Genomic DNA, 17179 nt, shown 5'->3' with positions numbered 1-17179 from the left:
AGTAATCAAATTTTGATAAAACGAAACATGTATGTAATGATAAAACATTATTATAAAAATTTAATGGAAATATCAAATATACAGAATTTTAGATTTATTTTTAATAAAAATAAGTTTACATTTGCATTAATACAGTATCTTAATAGTATTGTATTCAATAAGCTTTTTAAAAAAATAAATTATGATTCAACGAGAACTGGATAATTTCAAATAAAAATAAAAACTAGATGGATGTAATTCCCTTGATAATTTAAAAATGTTTATAATGAAAACAATTAAATTAAATAAAGTATACTATTTTTAGCAATAATAAATTTTTTAAAACACCGATATGTTATTTGTTGCACAACTTTTTCTTAACTAATAATTTTATTATACTTACGTTAGTTATAATTATTTTTAAAACTTAATCAATATTTTATACATAAATCTTAAATTATGACAAATTTTAATCTATTTTATACAATATTTTCTATCAAGTTTTCGGAAATGTTTTATCTAATAAATTATTTAATCTAATATTATGCTTATAATAATTTTTCATAAAGTTTGCTAAAAATTGGTGGCCATTATTTGATTAGATAAATAAATTGAAATATTAAGTCAAATAAATTCATGTGAGTCTAGACTCTAGACTGTAGACAACGGTAATCATGTCATATAACAAATGAGTTCAACGATGGATACTATAGTAATATCAGTACTTTTATATCTGCAAAATCATATTCAATAGACAAATGTCTAAAATACTGTACCATACGGTATAATATTAAAATATATTATTAGTTTATTATTAATATATTTGCATAAATTTAATTTGCATCTAATGTAGAGCACAGGTACTTTGGATGTTATTAATGGGTTAATCTTATAAGTGATGTTAAGTGACTAAAAGTAACCATCACTTAACTATTATTTAAACAGAATCAGTGATGGCTAACACCAGATAATAATAATAATGTTACTTAATTTATATAATTTATTAAATCTATTGTATAAAATAAATGTACACCAATCTCATATGCTTCACACGTTATTTAATTTATTAGTATTTAATATATACTTTATATAAATTAAAAAATAAATTTTCAATATTAATTAAATAATTTTATTATTGACATAAACATCTTCTAAAATGTAACAATATTGTTATTTTTGCATATAATATATTATATACGATTGATAATAATTTATTTAAAATATCATAGTTATATTGTATATTAATTAATTTGTTTACTATCTAAATAAAATACGGTAATGCAAACTCATTGAAGTATAGATATATTGTATTTAAATAATATAAATAAAAAATGGTTGAAAATAATTATAAAAGCGATGTTTTGTTAAGATAAATGTTATTACACATTGATTTGTTTACAATTTAGAAATATAATTTAAATCACACATTAAATGAATGAATAATTTGAAAGCATTTCATGTATTTGAATATAATATAGGAATATAACATATCTTTGCCTTCATATGGAATGCATTGAAAACTTTCATTAAAATTGAGTTTTAAAATCAAAATAATATTTGAAAATTGTATTAATTAAATAATTTAAAACATAACAAATAAAAACTTATAAATCAAACATTTCATCTCAAACTCAAAAATTAATGAAAGACCTGATTATTACAATAAATATCTTTTTGAAGACATTTATGGTATTTGTGGCATTTGTGCGAATTTAATCAATCCTTCAATTAATACAACAATCGGATTACAATATATATATATATTGTAATTAACTAACTCAACAATAAGTTATGACTCGTTTATTGTCCGATTATTTTATCAATTATATATTATTAGTTTTGAATAACTCTTAATATCTAATTGATAATTTTAATACCGGTAATTATAATGTAATACCGTTAGTGGCGTTCATTATTTTTTAGTAAATATAAATTAAATAAAAATTATAATTATATTATTTTTTTTGATTAAATTCGCATTTAAATAGAATCATATATTTCATATAATTTATAATATAATATAATATATATATATATATATCATTGATAATTAAAATTAATAAAAATAATAAATTTGTTACAATAATATCTATCTTAACATTTCAATAAATTTATATCAACATAATTTGTTGGAATCATTATTAATTTAATTAAATTTTAATATTAATCATCATTTTGTGTGCCTCTTACAGACCCCTGATTTCGTTGCTATAAATATATACAAAAATATAAATCAATTTTATTTTTGACAAAACAAATAAAAAATGAGTGCAAACCTCATCCAATTCGCGTTTTGTTTTGTCTTCTAATTCTCTAATGTCAGCCATTGTTAATCCGTGCCATCGGTCTAACCAACAAAACACTTGGCGATGAAAATTCAAAAATACTCGCCTTTCAGTCTAATGATGCCATTATTTAAATAAGAAATTATAATTATTATATTATTTGCTAAATTTATAGTTAAAAACAAACCTTTTGAATAAATGACTCCACTTTATTTTGAAATCCAAACCAAACAAATTCAACAGTCACTAACTTATAGGCGCACATCACTGGTTCAACCGTATCCTAAATTAACAAATATTAAATAATATAACAAATATAAAATACAATAAATATTTATTATTAAATAATTTACTTATTGGACATACCTTCCAATTCTTGGTAGTTAATGGACCCCTTCCTGTCTTCTCGGATGTCACTCTTGTTGGATCTTCAGATGGCTTATAATCCTAAAAGAAATTAATACAACAAAATACCTGTAAGTTATAATAGAGTCAAAAAAAACTTTCAACAATCAATACTTTGGTCAAAACATTATCATTGGCGATGTCGATGAATACTATATCTCTTTGTTTCAGTTTCTCGGGTGACAACTGATGGGCATTCTCTTGGTTTCCCCTATCGGGTGAATGCATTGTCTCAATAGTGATATGGAACTTGTTCTTCATGTAGTCCGGGTTCTGATTATTTAAGATAAAAATACATAAAATTATATTATCTTTATATGTCTTTAACAACCGGTAATAGGCGTATGATATATGCAAACAAACAATTTGTTTGTTTAAACAAAAGATTAATAATATGTTGCATCAAATTTGTGGCAAGAAATCGATTATTAAAGTAAACTAATCGATACATACAGTGATAACAGTCTTGCAATAGGGATATGCATTCCACGCTTCTTCGTGTATCTCAAGTGATCCCTTCGGTGCCAACATCTTCACAAACCCCGGGACTTTGCTGTCAATCAAAAACAAACAAATAAACTATAATTTATATTAATTCTCTCATCTCATTCAATACATAAGCAATATATATATATATATATATATTTATTTTTAAAATAAGTATCATTAAAAACAGAGGTGACTATAAAAATTTAGTCGTTTATAGCAAATATTGTATAATATAAGTTACAACAAACATAAAAACGGGATTAAAATCTAATTACAAGTACTAATACACAGAGGATTTATCCCTTTCTAATCCCATTTTTATATCATTAGACATTAATGATTAATGATATGGCATTAAATAAATCGACTTTAAAGTCGCTGATTATCGATAAAAAAAATTGAAATTAAAAATTCAAATAATTATCACAAACAACGAGGAAATATAAAATAATAATTGCCTTAATATGAATCATCTAATTTTTGTTTTTAATAAATGACATTACAATTTAAGTTTCACTATTGAAAACCTATTTTCCTTAAAATAAATAATATCTTGATGTTAATGGTGTATAGTATAGTGGTTAGGATAATGTCATAATGTAATACCTGGCCAAATGGTAAATCTTATACGTGTATTGGCCTTTACTAAACTTTCCGCCCAAAAGTGGATAGTTATCAAAGGGTTCATTGCGGAGCACTTCGACCCCCTCTCCACCTCCCGTCTCATTTTTGGACGCCTCGGCCACAGAGTATAACTGTCCGATTTGGTACTGAAATCATCAGAAATTATTGCACAATAATTAATCATAAAGTGTCCAAACAATTGATGGTCTCATAGACCGTGTTATGACTCACCTCTTCAACGGTCAGCGGAAGTACAACACGACTGAAATTAATGGATAAATCAAATTAAGAAATCAAATCATTATTATGATTGAAATGCCGGCAAAAATCATATCAATTATATTATTATTTGTTGGCATTACTACTATTACATACATATATATATTATAATAAACATGTTTTCTCATTAATAATTAACAATATATTAAAATACTTACAACTCTTTGATTAACATTTTTATTTTGTCGCCAAAAAAATAAAATAAATAAATAAATAGTTGACTAATTTAAATACTGATATATGTATATATGATAAACAAATTCAACGCAAAATTGTGGTAATTATTTAAAACAATAATCAATTAAATGATGAGTTAATTAAATACTGTTGTGTGAACTCAAATGTGATGATAGTATACAATATATGTAATGTTTTTTTATATGACACCTAAAGCCAAAAGATATCGTTATATGTGTTTCACACAAACTCTACTGTAATGTGAAGTCAAGTGTTTTTCATTTGGTATGGCATTCATAGCACTCTCATTGCAAACTCATATAGACTTACTGTAAGTGTCGACTCCGAGACACTCACTTTCACTGCACATACACTTCAATGAGAGACCGACTGACACACACAACACATACAGTACTACCAATAATAATTTGACAATACTTTGTATGCCTACAGTTCCCCATACAGTGATTGTATAAACGGCCGCATCATTACTAGAGTATAATATACAGGCTGGCTCATCAGGAGTTATTTTCAAAATACACCACTTATTTCAAAAACTACTAATTATATTTTATTTTAACAAAAAATATTATAAAATATGATAAATGGGATTACATATTTTTATAAAAAAAAATTTTAAAATGGCCGCCTTTAATTGCAATTAAATGGCAAAGTCAGGTGTAAAAAGTCGAAATTGTCCTTATTTATTATATTTTGACTATCACGCGACCGCTACATCCAGAACCTGTCGCCATATGATGTGCTATTAGTGACAAAGAAATAATTGGGCCTATATTTTTAAGAGAAATTTGTGATATCAGAGATCTACAGGACTTAAATCATTGTGCAGGACATAAGGTCTGCTGAAGATAAAAAGATTGCTTGATTGTTACTGGTTTAAACAAGATGGTTCACGACCTTACAGAACACAAGATATCTTTGAACAACTTAGAGAGTGTTTTGGTGATCGGATTATAGGTTTGGATGCGCCCAAGAAGACTGGCGGCGGAAATGATTTTACCTCCATATTTACCCGATTTCAACACGTGTGATTATTTTTTTTGGGTTTATTTTAAGATATGGTTTACATATCCAACCCTCAATCTATTGAAGAATTCACAAAAATGATTGAAAGTGAGATACGGGCCATACAGCAATATATGAAAGTACGGGTAACATCCAATTTTGTACACCCAACTTTGCCATTTAATTGCAATTAATGGCGGCCATTTTGAAAATTTATCTAATTAAAATATGTAATCCCATTTATCATATTTTATAATATTTTTTGTTAAAATAAAATATAATTAGTAGTTTTTGAAATAAGTGGTGTATTTTGAAAATAACTCTTGATGAGCCACCGTGTACTACATTTCCCCATACATTATACAATACACTCACTAACACACATTCACAGCATTACAATACAAATACATTACTTCTAATTGAATTTAATTGCTTTGAATTAACTATTTTTTGTCTTAACTAATAAACTTATTGCTATAGAAATAATTTATATCTTTTTACAATTATAATTACAAGTTTATCTGTAGTGATGTATACAGTTTAGTATTATATAGTACAACATTTCTATGATTATAATACATAATTTAATAATAGAATTCTAGTTTTTTATTATCTAGGTAAGACATTGCTAAATTAATAAAAATTTATTTTAAAAATATATTGTAAAAAATTATAAACGTTTTATAGAATAATAATATAAAGGAAATATGGAAATTTATAAAACTACATGTATATAAATTTATATATAATTATAAATTCTAATATAATGCTAAAAATGTTAATTGCTATCAAAGTATTGATACAAACAAAAAAATAGGTTTAAACTTAATAAACAGTTTCTCTAATAGTGTGATAATTATCTTATTAATAGCTTTTATTTTTAACATATAATTGCTATTTAATTTATACAAAACTTATTGATTTATAAAACAATAAGGTTATATAAACAATTTGTTATATATTTAAATTAATATATATCTCAATAAAAGGTTAAGAATTGATATCAAATTGAATTGCAATTGAAATTTGCTTTTTGTTATCAAAAATTTGATAAATGCTTTAATTAGAACCAATTGTATTATTAATTGTGTGGCAATCAATGTTAATCATATAATCAATTAAAATAAATGATTGACAACAGCGAAGCCATGGATTGGCGCATGTATTCAAACACTTTGATCTTACATTTTATGTTTAAAATGTTCAAAAAATAACTTTAAATTATTTTTTCTATAATTTAGATACTAATTCAATATTAAATTAGACTTTAGTCTCAGTCTTTTCATTACAGTATATGGTTTATAAATTTTACTACATTATCAAACATAGCAATTAGTAATATATTTATATACATTTTGTTAGTATTTTGGTGATTACAATGAATGCTACATAAATTTAAGCAATCAAATTTTTGCAATAAATTTATCTCAATTATAATTTATAAACAATAAATTAAAAATTTTTAAAATAATATTAAATATGAAATATTTAAACCTAGTCATTTAATCTAATATTATTTTTTAAAACCTAGCTATTTCTTTTTAAATTTCAATAACTTATTTACTAAATTGTTATCATTATCTTATATTTTTAATGTTATTTCATTTTTGAAAAAAATCTAAATTAAAACTAAATTAATTTGAATATGAAATATGGATTTCCATAATAATAATTATTAAATTAGTTTACTATTATATTACATGTAAAATACATTATAATAATTGTTATAATTATTGCATTACTGTATTCAATGTTTAAATACCACATCTGTTGTCAACACATGTGACATAACATATGTAGTATTGAACTACAATAACGTCATTAAATCAATGATATAATTGCTATAAATTAACAATAAAAGGGTTTTTTAATATATTAGACATTATTTATAATTATTAAATATTTAATAACATTTATAATGCAATCATTTTTTTTAAAACATTTGAATTATTTTGAATTCTGTTTTCAAAACTAATATCAATTAAATATTTTATTTTATTTTGTTATGAATCGACTGTTGACTACATTGTTGTCATATAATAGCCGTAAAAATGTCGCGAAAACAGTGTTTATGTCCACCGAAGTGGTCAACAAAGTGAAGACATGGACGCCGGCAATGATGCGACCAATTTGTTTGATGACTTCGGTTAACAATGACGACAGTGTTTGTTATGGCCATCAAATGGTGTCCAATCAATGGTGACAATCAAACACTTTTTGACCACAAAGTAGTGATGCAAAAGACATGTCAACAATCGGAACTAAACAGCGATAAACAGATATAAAAGTCTATGAACTGATGGTTTTACTGCCAGTCTTTGAATTTTTACTGAATTTAATTTAGTTTAATGAAGACTTTGAAGATGTGCTTCATTTTACCGACAAATTTAAGATATAAATACATATCAGAAGAAATACTTTTTATATTTAGGTTTTGTTTTTGATTTTAAAATAATTTATATTTTTTTTTGTTACAAAATTTTAATAGTTGTGTTGTCTTACAGAGTGTTTACTCAATAATATCTATTGTTGTGATTGTCGAGGATTTCTGATAATTAAAATATTGTTAATCTTTTTATTTGATATAATATTAGCAAATAATTGAAACAATATTCAAATGACAAGATATAGTTAACTAAGAGATTACATAAAAGTTGTTAATTGAGTGTCCATTACATCACATATTATCCGTAGTCTTATTAATCCTTTATAAATGTTTAATTAAATTGAATAATTGTTTTAAAACTATTGATAATAAATTGATAACTTATTTATTAAATAAAATAAGCATTTAATTTGAGACATTGATTGATAAATATGTATTGTATAACCGGTAATACAAAACAATTGAATTTATTAGTCAAGTATTAAGATTGTTATTTAATTACCGGTAATAAAAAAATATACAATGTTTGACATAATTTGACATTTTTATGAAACGATATAAAAGCTAAACGAAGAAAAGTTAATTTATGTTTAATATTTAATTAAAATTAATTTAATTATCTATATTTTATGATTTATTAGCTTACTGTATATAAGAATATTTTTATTTTTCTAATTAGACAAAAAAAATGAATTTATTAGATTAAGTCATTACTAAAATTGTTTTTTATTAGATTATACTATATAATTATGTATAAAATATTGGTAATGTATAAAATATTTACGAATAAAAATTTATTTATTTACAAAACTAAACTGAAAGTGTGGATAACTTATTGCTAGACGACTGACCTAATCATTAAAATATCTGTTATTAAAGAAATGATTTGTTGTTTTTTTTGGTAATAAATACAAAGTTTGTATAATAAGTGTAACATTCTGTATATACATATAGAGTATTAAATTTATTCAATATTAATATTAAATATCAAAAATTTGGTTCATATAAAATAAATTATGATAAATAATAGTTATTATACGTTTCAAAAATTTATTAAATTAGTTATATATTTAAATTTTTTTTGTATAAAGTTTTTTACTAAAAAAAATTATATTCCGGTCAAATTAAATATTGTTATGATATTTTCAAAAAAATCTAATTATAATGACATCAATTGTTAGACAAGTCTTTCAAATACACAGTTTATTATATGTATAAAAACATAAATTATCTCAAATAAACTTTTGTTAATAATAAGAATATAAATGATTACATTTGAATATATATAATAAAAACCCATTTTTAAATATAACAAAAATATAAAAATTTTATAAATTAAATCTCATAATACATAGAGATGGGCAAATAGAAAGTTTCTAATAAATTTCCCTGAGAAAGTTTCTAGAAAGTTTCTCAGGAATAAATTTCTATAGAAATTTAATTTTTTTGGTATACTATGGGATCCCCATATCTATAGATATTGTAAAACTATAAATATATTAATGAGACACTACTATACATATAATATTATACTATATAATGTAGATTACTGTACAAATGGGATACTTATATAAATAATTATAATTATTTAATAATAATCAGTTTTGTAAATTTTTTTTCACCATTTTATTATATAATAGTTTTTAATAAATAAATTTTTACTTTAATTAATAATTAAAATACTAATACTAATATTTAAATATTACTTATAAAAACAATGTTAAAGATAACAAATATCGAGAAAACAAAATTAACCATGGGGATCCCATAAATAGAAATTTCTTTTAGAAACTTTCTAGAAATTTCTCTATTATTTTATAAATTTCTCTTTTTTGCCAACACTAATAATACAGCTGACAGTATAATATATTTATAAGTGATTTGGTTTTTATAAATCTTTTATAAATTTTTATATATATCTAACATTTATAAGTACTAACGTTTATTTGTAAGCTAGAAATATCTTAAAACTACAAAATTATTTAAATTCTCAGTGAAATAATATACTAAATTAATTTAACATTATCAAATAAATTATTTATGATAAATATGTGCTTTGAATTTTATAAACAAAATGTAATTTATATTTATTTCTATAAATTATGTATTGTGTATATAAATAATTTACTGGTGCCAATCATTTGTAAAAATAAATGCTTAAATAATTTATACCTTATATTAGCTATAATTATTTTTAAAAAACTTGTAAAAGTAATTTATAAAAATGAAATTTTAAAATAAATTTTAACAAATAATTTTTTGTTACTAAATGTTATAAAGATAAGTATAATATTATAACTTTGTTTTATTTATAGTTAAAATGTCTAAAATTTTTGTATTTGTAAATTTCTTTAAAATATATTTATTTATTGTATATAAATGTTAAAAATGTTTCTTTAAAGATAGTTTATATAAATAATTTAACTAATTTTGTTTAAAGTTATTGATTTATTTGATTAATTTTCACAAAATTATTAAATATATTAACTGAATTTATTTTAAAATGTTTTTTTTATTTTGTTTGTTTATATTAGTGTTTATATTACTACAGCATTTAATATTAATAGTGTATAAACAATAAAAATAAATAAAATTGTGACTCTATTTTACATGTTTTAATTTATTGTTAAATTATATTTTAATTGCAATAACATAATTTACAATATTATTAATATACTATAAATATATAATTATTTACAAGATTACATATATTTATTTAACCAAAAACAAATTTAATAAATGTGTATTTAATAAATTATACAAATATTATTTTTTAAATATTAAAACAAACAAATCTAATAATAGTTTTTATAATAAATACATATTACTATATTGTAATTAACTATTACATACACATCAGTAATTAAATATCTATATACAGTATTAAAGTATAATGATCTTAACAATTAATTTTTACAAATTAGTACACATCATAAATGTGAAATACTATGTATAAATAGTATAGATTGAATGAAATAATATATAAATTTATACTGTATAAAAATGTAATAACATAAATATTTTAAGTATTAATTTATTGAAATCATTAAATATAAATATATAAAATGTTATATAAAATAAATGACTATATTATAAAATTTAAAAATTCAACAACAAAAATAATATTATGCTTATTGTTCAGTAATTAATTTTAATTTAAAGTTAATATATATATCGTAATATTTATGGATATATATTTATAATAGTAATAAAATATCTGTTAATTGATTTTATCATAAAGAAAAGTAAATAATCTCTTTAAATATTTTATCTTTAACTATAAAAATCTATTAAATTTACTTAACAATTGAAGCAAATAAATTGCAATCTTATTGAAAAATCTCATAAACTAAACGATAATTTGATGCATTCATTCACTTATTCATTTGAATGGTAATAAAAATCAAAACATAAATAAACGTCTCATTTGAGGTTTTATTTAGTTCATCAGTAAATGAAATTCAAATATGATTGTGCTTTTGGTGACTAAAAATATTGTACTAAAATTAATGAGATATTCATTGAATACATATATTGAAAAACATTTACATCATTCAGCAGCAATACATACCAATTTTATTTACCAATTAATTTTCTATTATATGATATCATATTTGAAAATAATAATCTAAACAAATATTTATTAAAAAAAATTATTACAAAAATAATAAAAAGATTTAAACCATTTGTTTGACATTATTATTTTGGTGCCAATAGTCGGGCTGTGAATCTATTTTAGTGACATTAAACACGACTTTAAATTTCAAAGTAATAATGAATTTTTAGTGATTTTTAGTGATCACTTACAGATTTAACAGTAACTATGAAACAGTCATCTCAGCTAACGGTGCAGACTCTCACTTTCACTATCTCTCTCTCTCTCTCTCTCTCTCTGTGCGCACAAAAAATTTTCCTCCAAAAGATTTGTGTCTTTGAAATCACAATTATAACTTTATATACATTATATTTATATATATATTATATGTAAAACTTATTATATGAAAATCTATTATATTATATCAGTGCCTAATTTACTCCCAGAAATTTATTTATGACTTTCAAAAAGGCAACGCTTTGTGTTTAAAATAAAAATTTTTAAATACTTTCATCATTTGTGAGTTTTTGCAGGTTTTCTAAGTGAGTGTTCAGTCTTTTCCGTCAAAAGATTTTATGAGTTTTTTTGGGAAAGTTTTTGCAAAATGTTATCTAATTTATGCCGTTTTCACAAATCAGATCTGAATAAGATTTCTGTGTTTACATAATAATAACTAATTATAATAATAATAGTTAATAATGTCTTCAAATGAAACAGAAGAGAGTTCATCATCAAAGAGTGACGACATCGACAAATGTCCGCAAATTTCAGAAAATTTGTCAGAAATAGCATCAAAAAGTGAGTCTCAAATAAGTGGCGAACATTTATCGGTCGATCAAAGCGATCAAATGATTGGCAGCACATCATCGCCAACAACACGACAAATACCACCAGAAAGTGAACCACCAGTGAGTGCTCCTCCACGAAGAAAGTTTGTCACACCGGCATCAATGCGCAAGACGTGCACTGATTGTAATGATAACACTACTGATCCACAAAACCATCTTCAGTGCAATCAAACACCAATTGACGATCCATTGCCAACAAGTATTAATGATCGCTTCAATAGTAGTAGTGCTCATGTATTAGCCAAATGTGAAGAGTCGTCGCCCATCACTAATGACCAAACAGCTAACGATTTGGTCACACGTGTCGACCATCAATACAAACAAAACTTGTGTGCTGTTGATGATCATAACCCTAGTATTACATGTGATGTTAATGATAAAGATATATTTGATAAGAGATCTGCTAACGTGAAGACCAATCAAAATGATTTGAACCGATTTCAGAGACAACTGATGGATGCAATGAGACGTTGGAAGAATCGATGGTTTACTTCAGATACGGCAAAAGCCAGTCGACGGCGAAGATTCAATCAAATGATTTATTATTTAAAAATATTTTTGACTCATCTTTTCTCAACCACCGGACTATGTCTTCTAGTTATAGCCTATTCATGTGTCGGAGCTCTCATATTCACGTATCTCGAGTCCAAACACGAAGAGATACTAAGACTTCGACTGAAGAATGAAATCGACAGACATCGCTATAATTTTACTGTTGAGCTCTGGGATCATACGGATAAACTCAATGTTTTATATCCGGAAGAATGGATTAATCGGACCAACGATAAGCTCAGGGAGTTTGAGGAGACTATTGTAAAAGCTGTTCGTGAAGAGGGATACGGAGGGGTTTCAAATCAATGGACGTTTTCCGGGGCTTTACTCTACAGCGTAACTGTTATCACAACTATAGGTAAGATTATGTTATATATTATTCTCAATATTATATACTGTGTGTTAAAAAATACAATATATTTGCTAAAAATCCCTTACAGTTATTCTTTACATTTCTATATATATTATATTTGTGTGAAAATGATTTTCAGAGAACTAATATAAATAAATAAAAACATCAATAATATATATATACTGTGTATATATTAATATATCGTATATAAGATTTACAAAATATAAAGTATAGATTATAAATTAAAGCCTGGAGGCCTAATATACATATAATATAATGTATACAAATATAAGTTAGTAGACACTGAAAAATAGACAAAAGTGGTTACAAAAATTTTATTTTTTAGTATCAGTATTTACACTAATTTTTATATCTATTTAATACAAATTAATTTATATTAATATTTATGTTATTAATTATAGAGCGCATTAATTTTCATAATTTTAAAAATCATTTATATTAATATTTAAATAACTTTATTTTTAATCAAATATTTTGTTCATTACTTTATAAACCTGCTAATTATTATAATGTCTAATTTTATTTTAATAAATTAACATTACAAATAATTTAGGTATAATATTTAAGTAAAAAAATAACTAATTAATAATTACTAATTATATCAATTTTATTTATTGACAGTATTATATACTGTAGTGTTTTTTAGATTTCAGTAGTTTATTAAAAGTATATTAAATTAGATTATTTTTTATTTTAGATAATTATTTAGACATTTACTATTTTATAAAAATAATTTTTTTAGATTAAATTTTTAAGTATTGTTTAACATATACCTGTACTTAATTGCAAAAATTATTGGTATATCAGTCAGTAATTATCAAATCAGACTTTATTGGCGTCACAATCAGCAAAATAGTGGTTTACACTGCAAACCATTGCATAAAATTATCAGTTTATTTATAATTTCTATTATAATTATCCCAATATTTTTAATATTTTCCTAATTTAGTTAATGCAATGATTAGTTTAGAAATTTAATAGTATTATAAATTATAATACAGTATATTGTATTATACATGTATATATAACTTACAAATAACTATTATTAGTTTAAGTCGCCAGTCTATAAGTAAATTTTCTTATTTTAAAAAATAAGTTAATTTATACAGTTATTCATATTATACAAGTTTTTCAATTTGTAATTCAATGCAAAACATTTTCATTTGTTTATATAATATTTTTTGTCAATTTTTGACATTTAATTTTATATATTGCTTTATATTTATGTTTTAGTTTTTTTTGTGTCCGACTTAATTCTAAGTCAAATATTTAGATGAATAATAACAAAAATAGTGTTATATTATACATTTGCTTAACTAATATTCAGAAAATATCATAAGTCTAATATATAAAACATGATTTTATATTATATTAATTTTTCTATATATAGAAATTAAAATACTTTTAAAATATAAAGTTAGAAATTATTATAGCTAAAATTTAGTTTTTAACTATTTTTAATATTTAATTAATTTTAAATACAATATAAATGAAATTATTAAAAGAAATAAAATAAAAATTTTAAATAAATAGATATAAAATAATAAATAATCTAAAATAATATTTTATTAATGTATTGATAATTGTAACTGTATTAAAATTATATTATTAGTTTATAATTTTCAATTTATTATATTTATTGTTTTACATATACACTGATTTACGAGTGTTATATAATGTTAAATTTAACCAATAAATAAACAAATAGAAAGTGACTATAAAAATGAGAAAAACGCAAAAATTTTAACGACCGATAAATTCAAACAAAAAAAAATCTTTTTTCGTCACCATTTTTTGATCAAAGATTTTAACTTTTATTTATTAAAAATAGTTTTTATTTGATTGAAATCTATATCTATATTTACACAGAAATTTTAACAGTTATTTCACTTAAATAACTAAAATAAAGCCCAATGTTTTTGGTTTTGTCTGTGTGTTTACATTTGGTTTTTATATGTATTGAATGCTTATTGAATGTTAAATCATTTGCCCATAAAATTCACTTATATTTGTTTCTTTCATATTTTTCATGATAAAAATAAAATTTTATTATTTTATGCATTTCTAACTTTAGTATAAATTTGGTTACTATTTTTTCCATAGAAGTCATATCACTTAATTTGATTTAATTTTTAGACAAATATTATCAAATTTCATAGTTTTATTTTTTTAATATTATAAGTGCTATTACTAATAGCCTATTAGCAGAATAAACTAAATTTTTATGTATTTATTGCATAACAAATACATATCTAATATAGTAAAATAACTTTATTTTAATACCAAATAAGCAAATCTTTATAAATTTTATATAATTCAATTATTTTCAATTGAGATTTTATTAATTTATAATTAAAACATTTATTATTTATACTAACTTTTAAAAAAAAATATATATTATCCATTTTAATATTTAATATACAATAGTTTTTTCATTAAAAAACAACTTTAGAAAATCTATTTGATTTAACTTTGAAAATAAAATATATATATTGACATTACAGTAGATGTTTATTATATAGTAAACAATTAATAGATATTATTAATGTTATTAATTTGAATGATATTTTAATATGAATTAATTGATATAATAATTGTTAGGTTACGGTAACGTCACGTGTAAGACTGATTTGGGTCGTATCGTGACTATGATCTATGCCTTACTCGGAATACCCGTTATGTTCCTATGTTTAGCAAATTTAGGTAATCTAATGGCAAAAACATTTCGGTTTAGTTATAAACGATTGTGTTGTATATGTTTTTGTTGTAATAATAATAATAATAACAACTCCAACAATAATCATAGCAATAATAAACTTTCCAACAATCAATACAACAATAACTATAGTAATAATAATAATAAGATGTCAAACAAGACTGACATAATTGAGATGAAGAAATCTTCTTGTATTGACAGCGAAAGAGATGTGAGAGTTGTTTTCGATGAAAATGACGAACAAAAGGTACGATCGATAATAACAGTGACGGCATCGACACCTCCGACGTCTACATCAGTCACATCATCCCAAGCGTCCAGTCCTTTGAAATCATTCACAAATACTTTAAATCCAATGAACAGTGAATTAAACTGTAATGAGTTGGTTGTTGTTCAGGGAAATACACAACAGATCGATAACAGCGACGACAGGGTTCCCATATGGCTGGTCATAGTGTTGGTCATCGGTTACATAATGACCGGTGCTTTCATGTTCTCAATTTGGGAAGAAAGTTGGGGTTTACTGGAAGGGGCGTACTTTTGTTTCACTACACTATCCACTATAGGGTTCGGCGATTTAGTTCCCGGTTCTGCCAAATATTCGGACAATAAGGAGGAACAGACAAAATTCATTATATGCTGCGCTTATCTTATCGTCGGTCTCTCAATGTTAGCCATGTCTTTCAATTTAGTCCAAGAAGAGATTGTCATCAAATCTAAAGAAATTGCCAGAAGAATGGGTATTATTCCTCAACAAAAAACTACAGATTATGACAAAACTGTTTCTGTTTAACTACAAAAATCATCTCAATATTTATTTGTTATCATTATTTTGTTTTATTTTAGTTATATAACGTACAGTATATTATACTCTTTGTATTTGTTAAACTAATTTATAATAATAATAAATAATAAATTTTAATTAATAAAATCATTATATTAATATATTATATTGATTTTTAAAAATAAGTTCTAGTAGTCTAAAATTAAGTTTGTTTGCACTTTTACGTTATATTGTAAAGATATTTTAAAAAGTTTACAAATTAATTTAGTAATATATAATTTTGGATATGATTTAATAAAAAATGCAAAATTGTGCTAATTTTTACTAAATATTAACTTCAAACCCGAGATTTCATGATTTCCATAAAATATAACTTAAATGAATTGGGATATAAAATGATGGTTAACCTCATAAAGTTCAGACATTCTCCTAAAAATTATTATTTGTTTTGTGATCTATAAAATCGTTTGAATGGACAACAAATCGAAAGTAAAGAGACGGTCGATATTGTCATTCAATAAATTGATTTATTCATTGAATGATAACTACTTTGATAAAACAATTGGTTTACTTCATGTAAAAACCTCGAATCAAATGATTATATTATCGATTAAAATATTTTTTTAAAAATGTAAATTGCATTTCATATTTTTGTTGGTTA

General features: G+C 22.8%; 2 protein-coding genes across 2 annotated transcripts; one reads left to right on the top strand and one right to left on the bottom strand.

The window, feature by feature from the left end:
* Nucleotides 1-2078: 2078 nt before the first annotated feature.
* On the bottom strand, nt 2079-4611 carry LOC128964246 (phosphatidylinositol transfer protein alpha isoform-like). Its single transcript, XM_054310814.1, has 9 exons — nt 4220-4611; nt 4014-4044; nt 3765-3928; nt 3123-3222; nt 2784-2942; nt 2631-2711; nt 2452-2547; nt 2256-2378; nt 2079-2187 (listed from the first exon to the last, which is right to left on the bottom strand). The coding sequence occupies exons 1-9, from the start codon at nt 4234-4236 to the stop codon at nt 2143-2145; spliced, it is 816 nt and encodes a 271-aa protein (XP_054166789.1). The 5' UTR covers nt 4237-4611; the 3' UTR covers nt 2079-2142.
* Nucleotides 4612-11943: 7332 nt separating this feature from the next.
* LOC128964111 (uncharacterized) lies at nt 11944-16527 on the top strand. Its single transcript, XM_054310669.1, has 2 exons — nt 11944-13003; nt 15620-16527. Exons 1-2 carry the CDS (start codon nt 11944-11946, stop codon nt 16525-16527), a joined length of 1968 nt encoding a protein of 655 aa, XP_054166644.1.
* The last annotated feature ends 652 nt before the right edge of the window (nt 16528-17179 follow it).

Source organism: Oppia nitens, unplaced genomic scaffold (assembly GCF_028296485.1).
Source record: "Oppia nitens isolate AA-2021 unplaced genomic scaffold, nextdenovo-longstitch-racon4-pilon3 scaffold8_pilon_pilon_pilon, whole genome shotgun sequence".
NCBI lineage: Eukaryota > Metazoa > Arthropoda > Arachnida > Sarcoptiformes > Oppiidae > Oppia > Oppia nitens.
The sequence above is the reverse complement of the archived record's forward strand: the minus strand, read 5'-3'. Positions and strand labels throughout refer to the sequence as shown.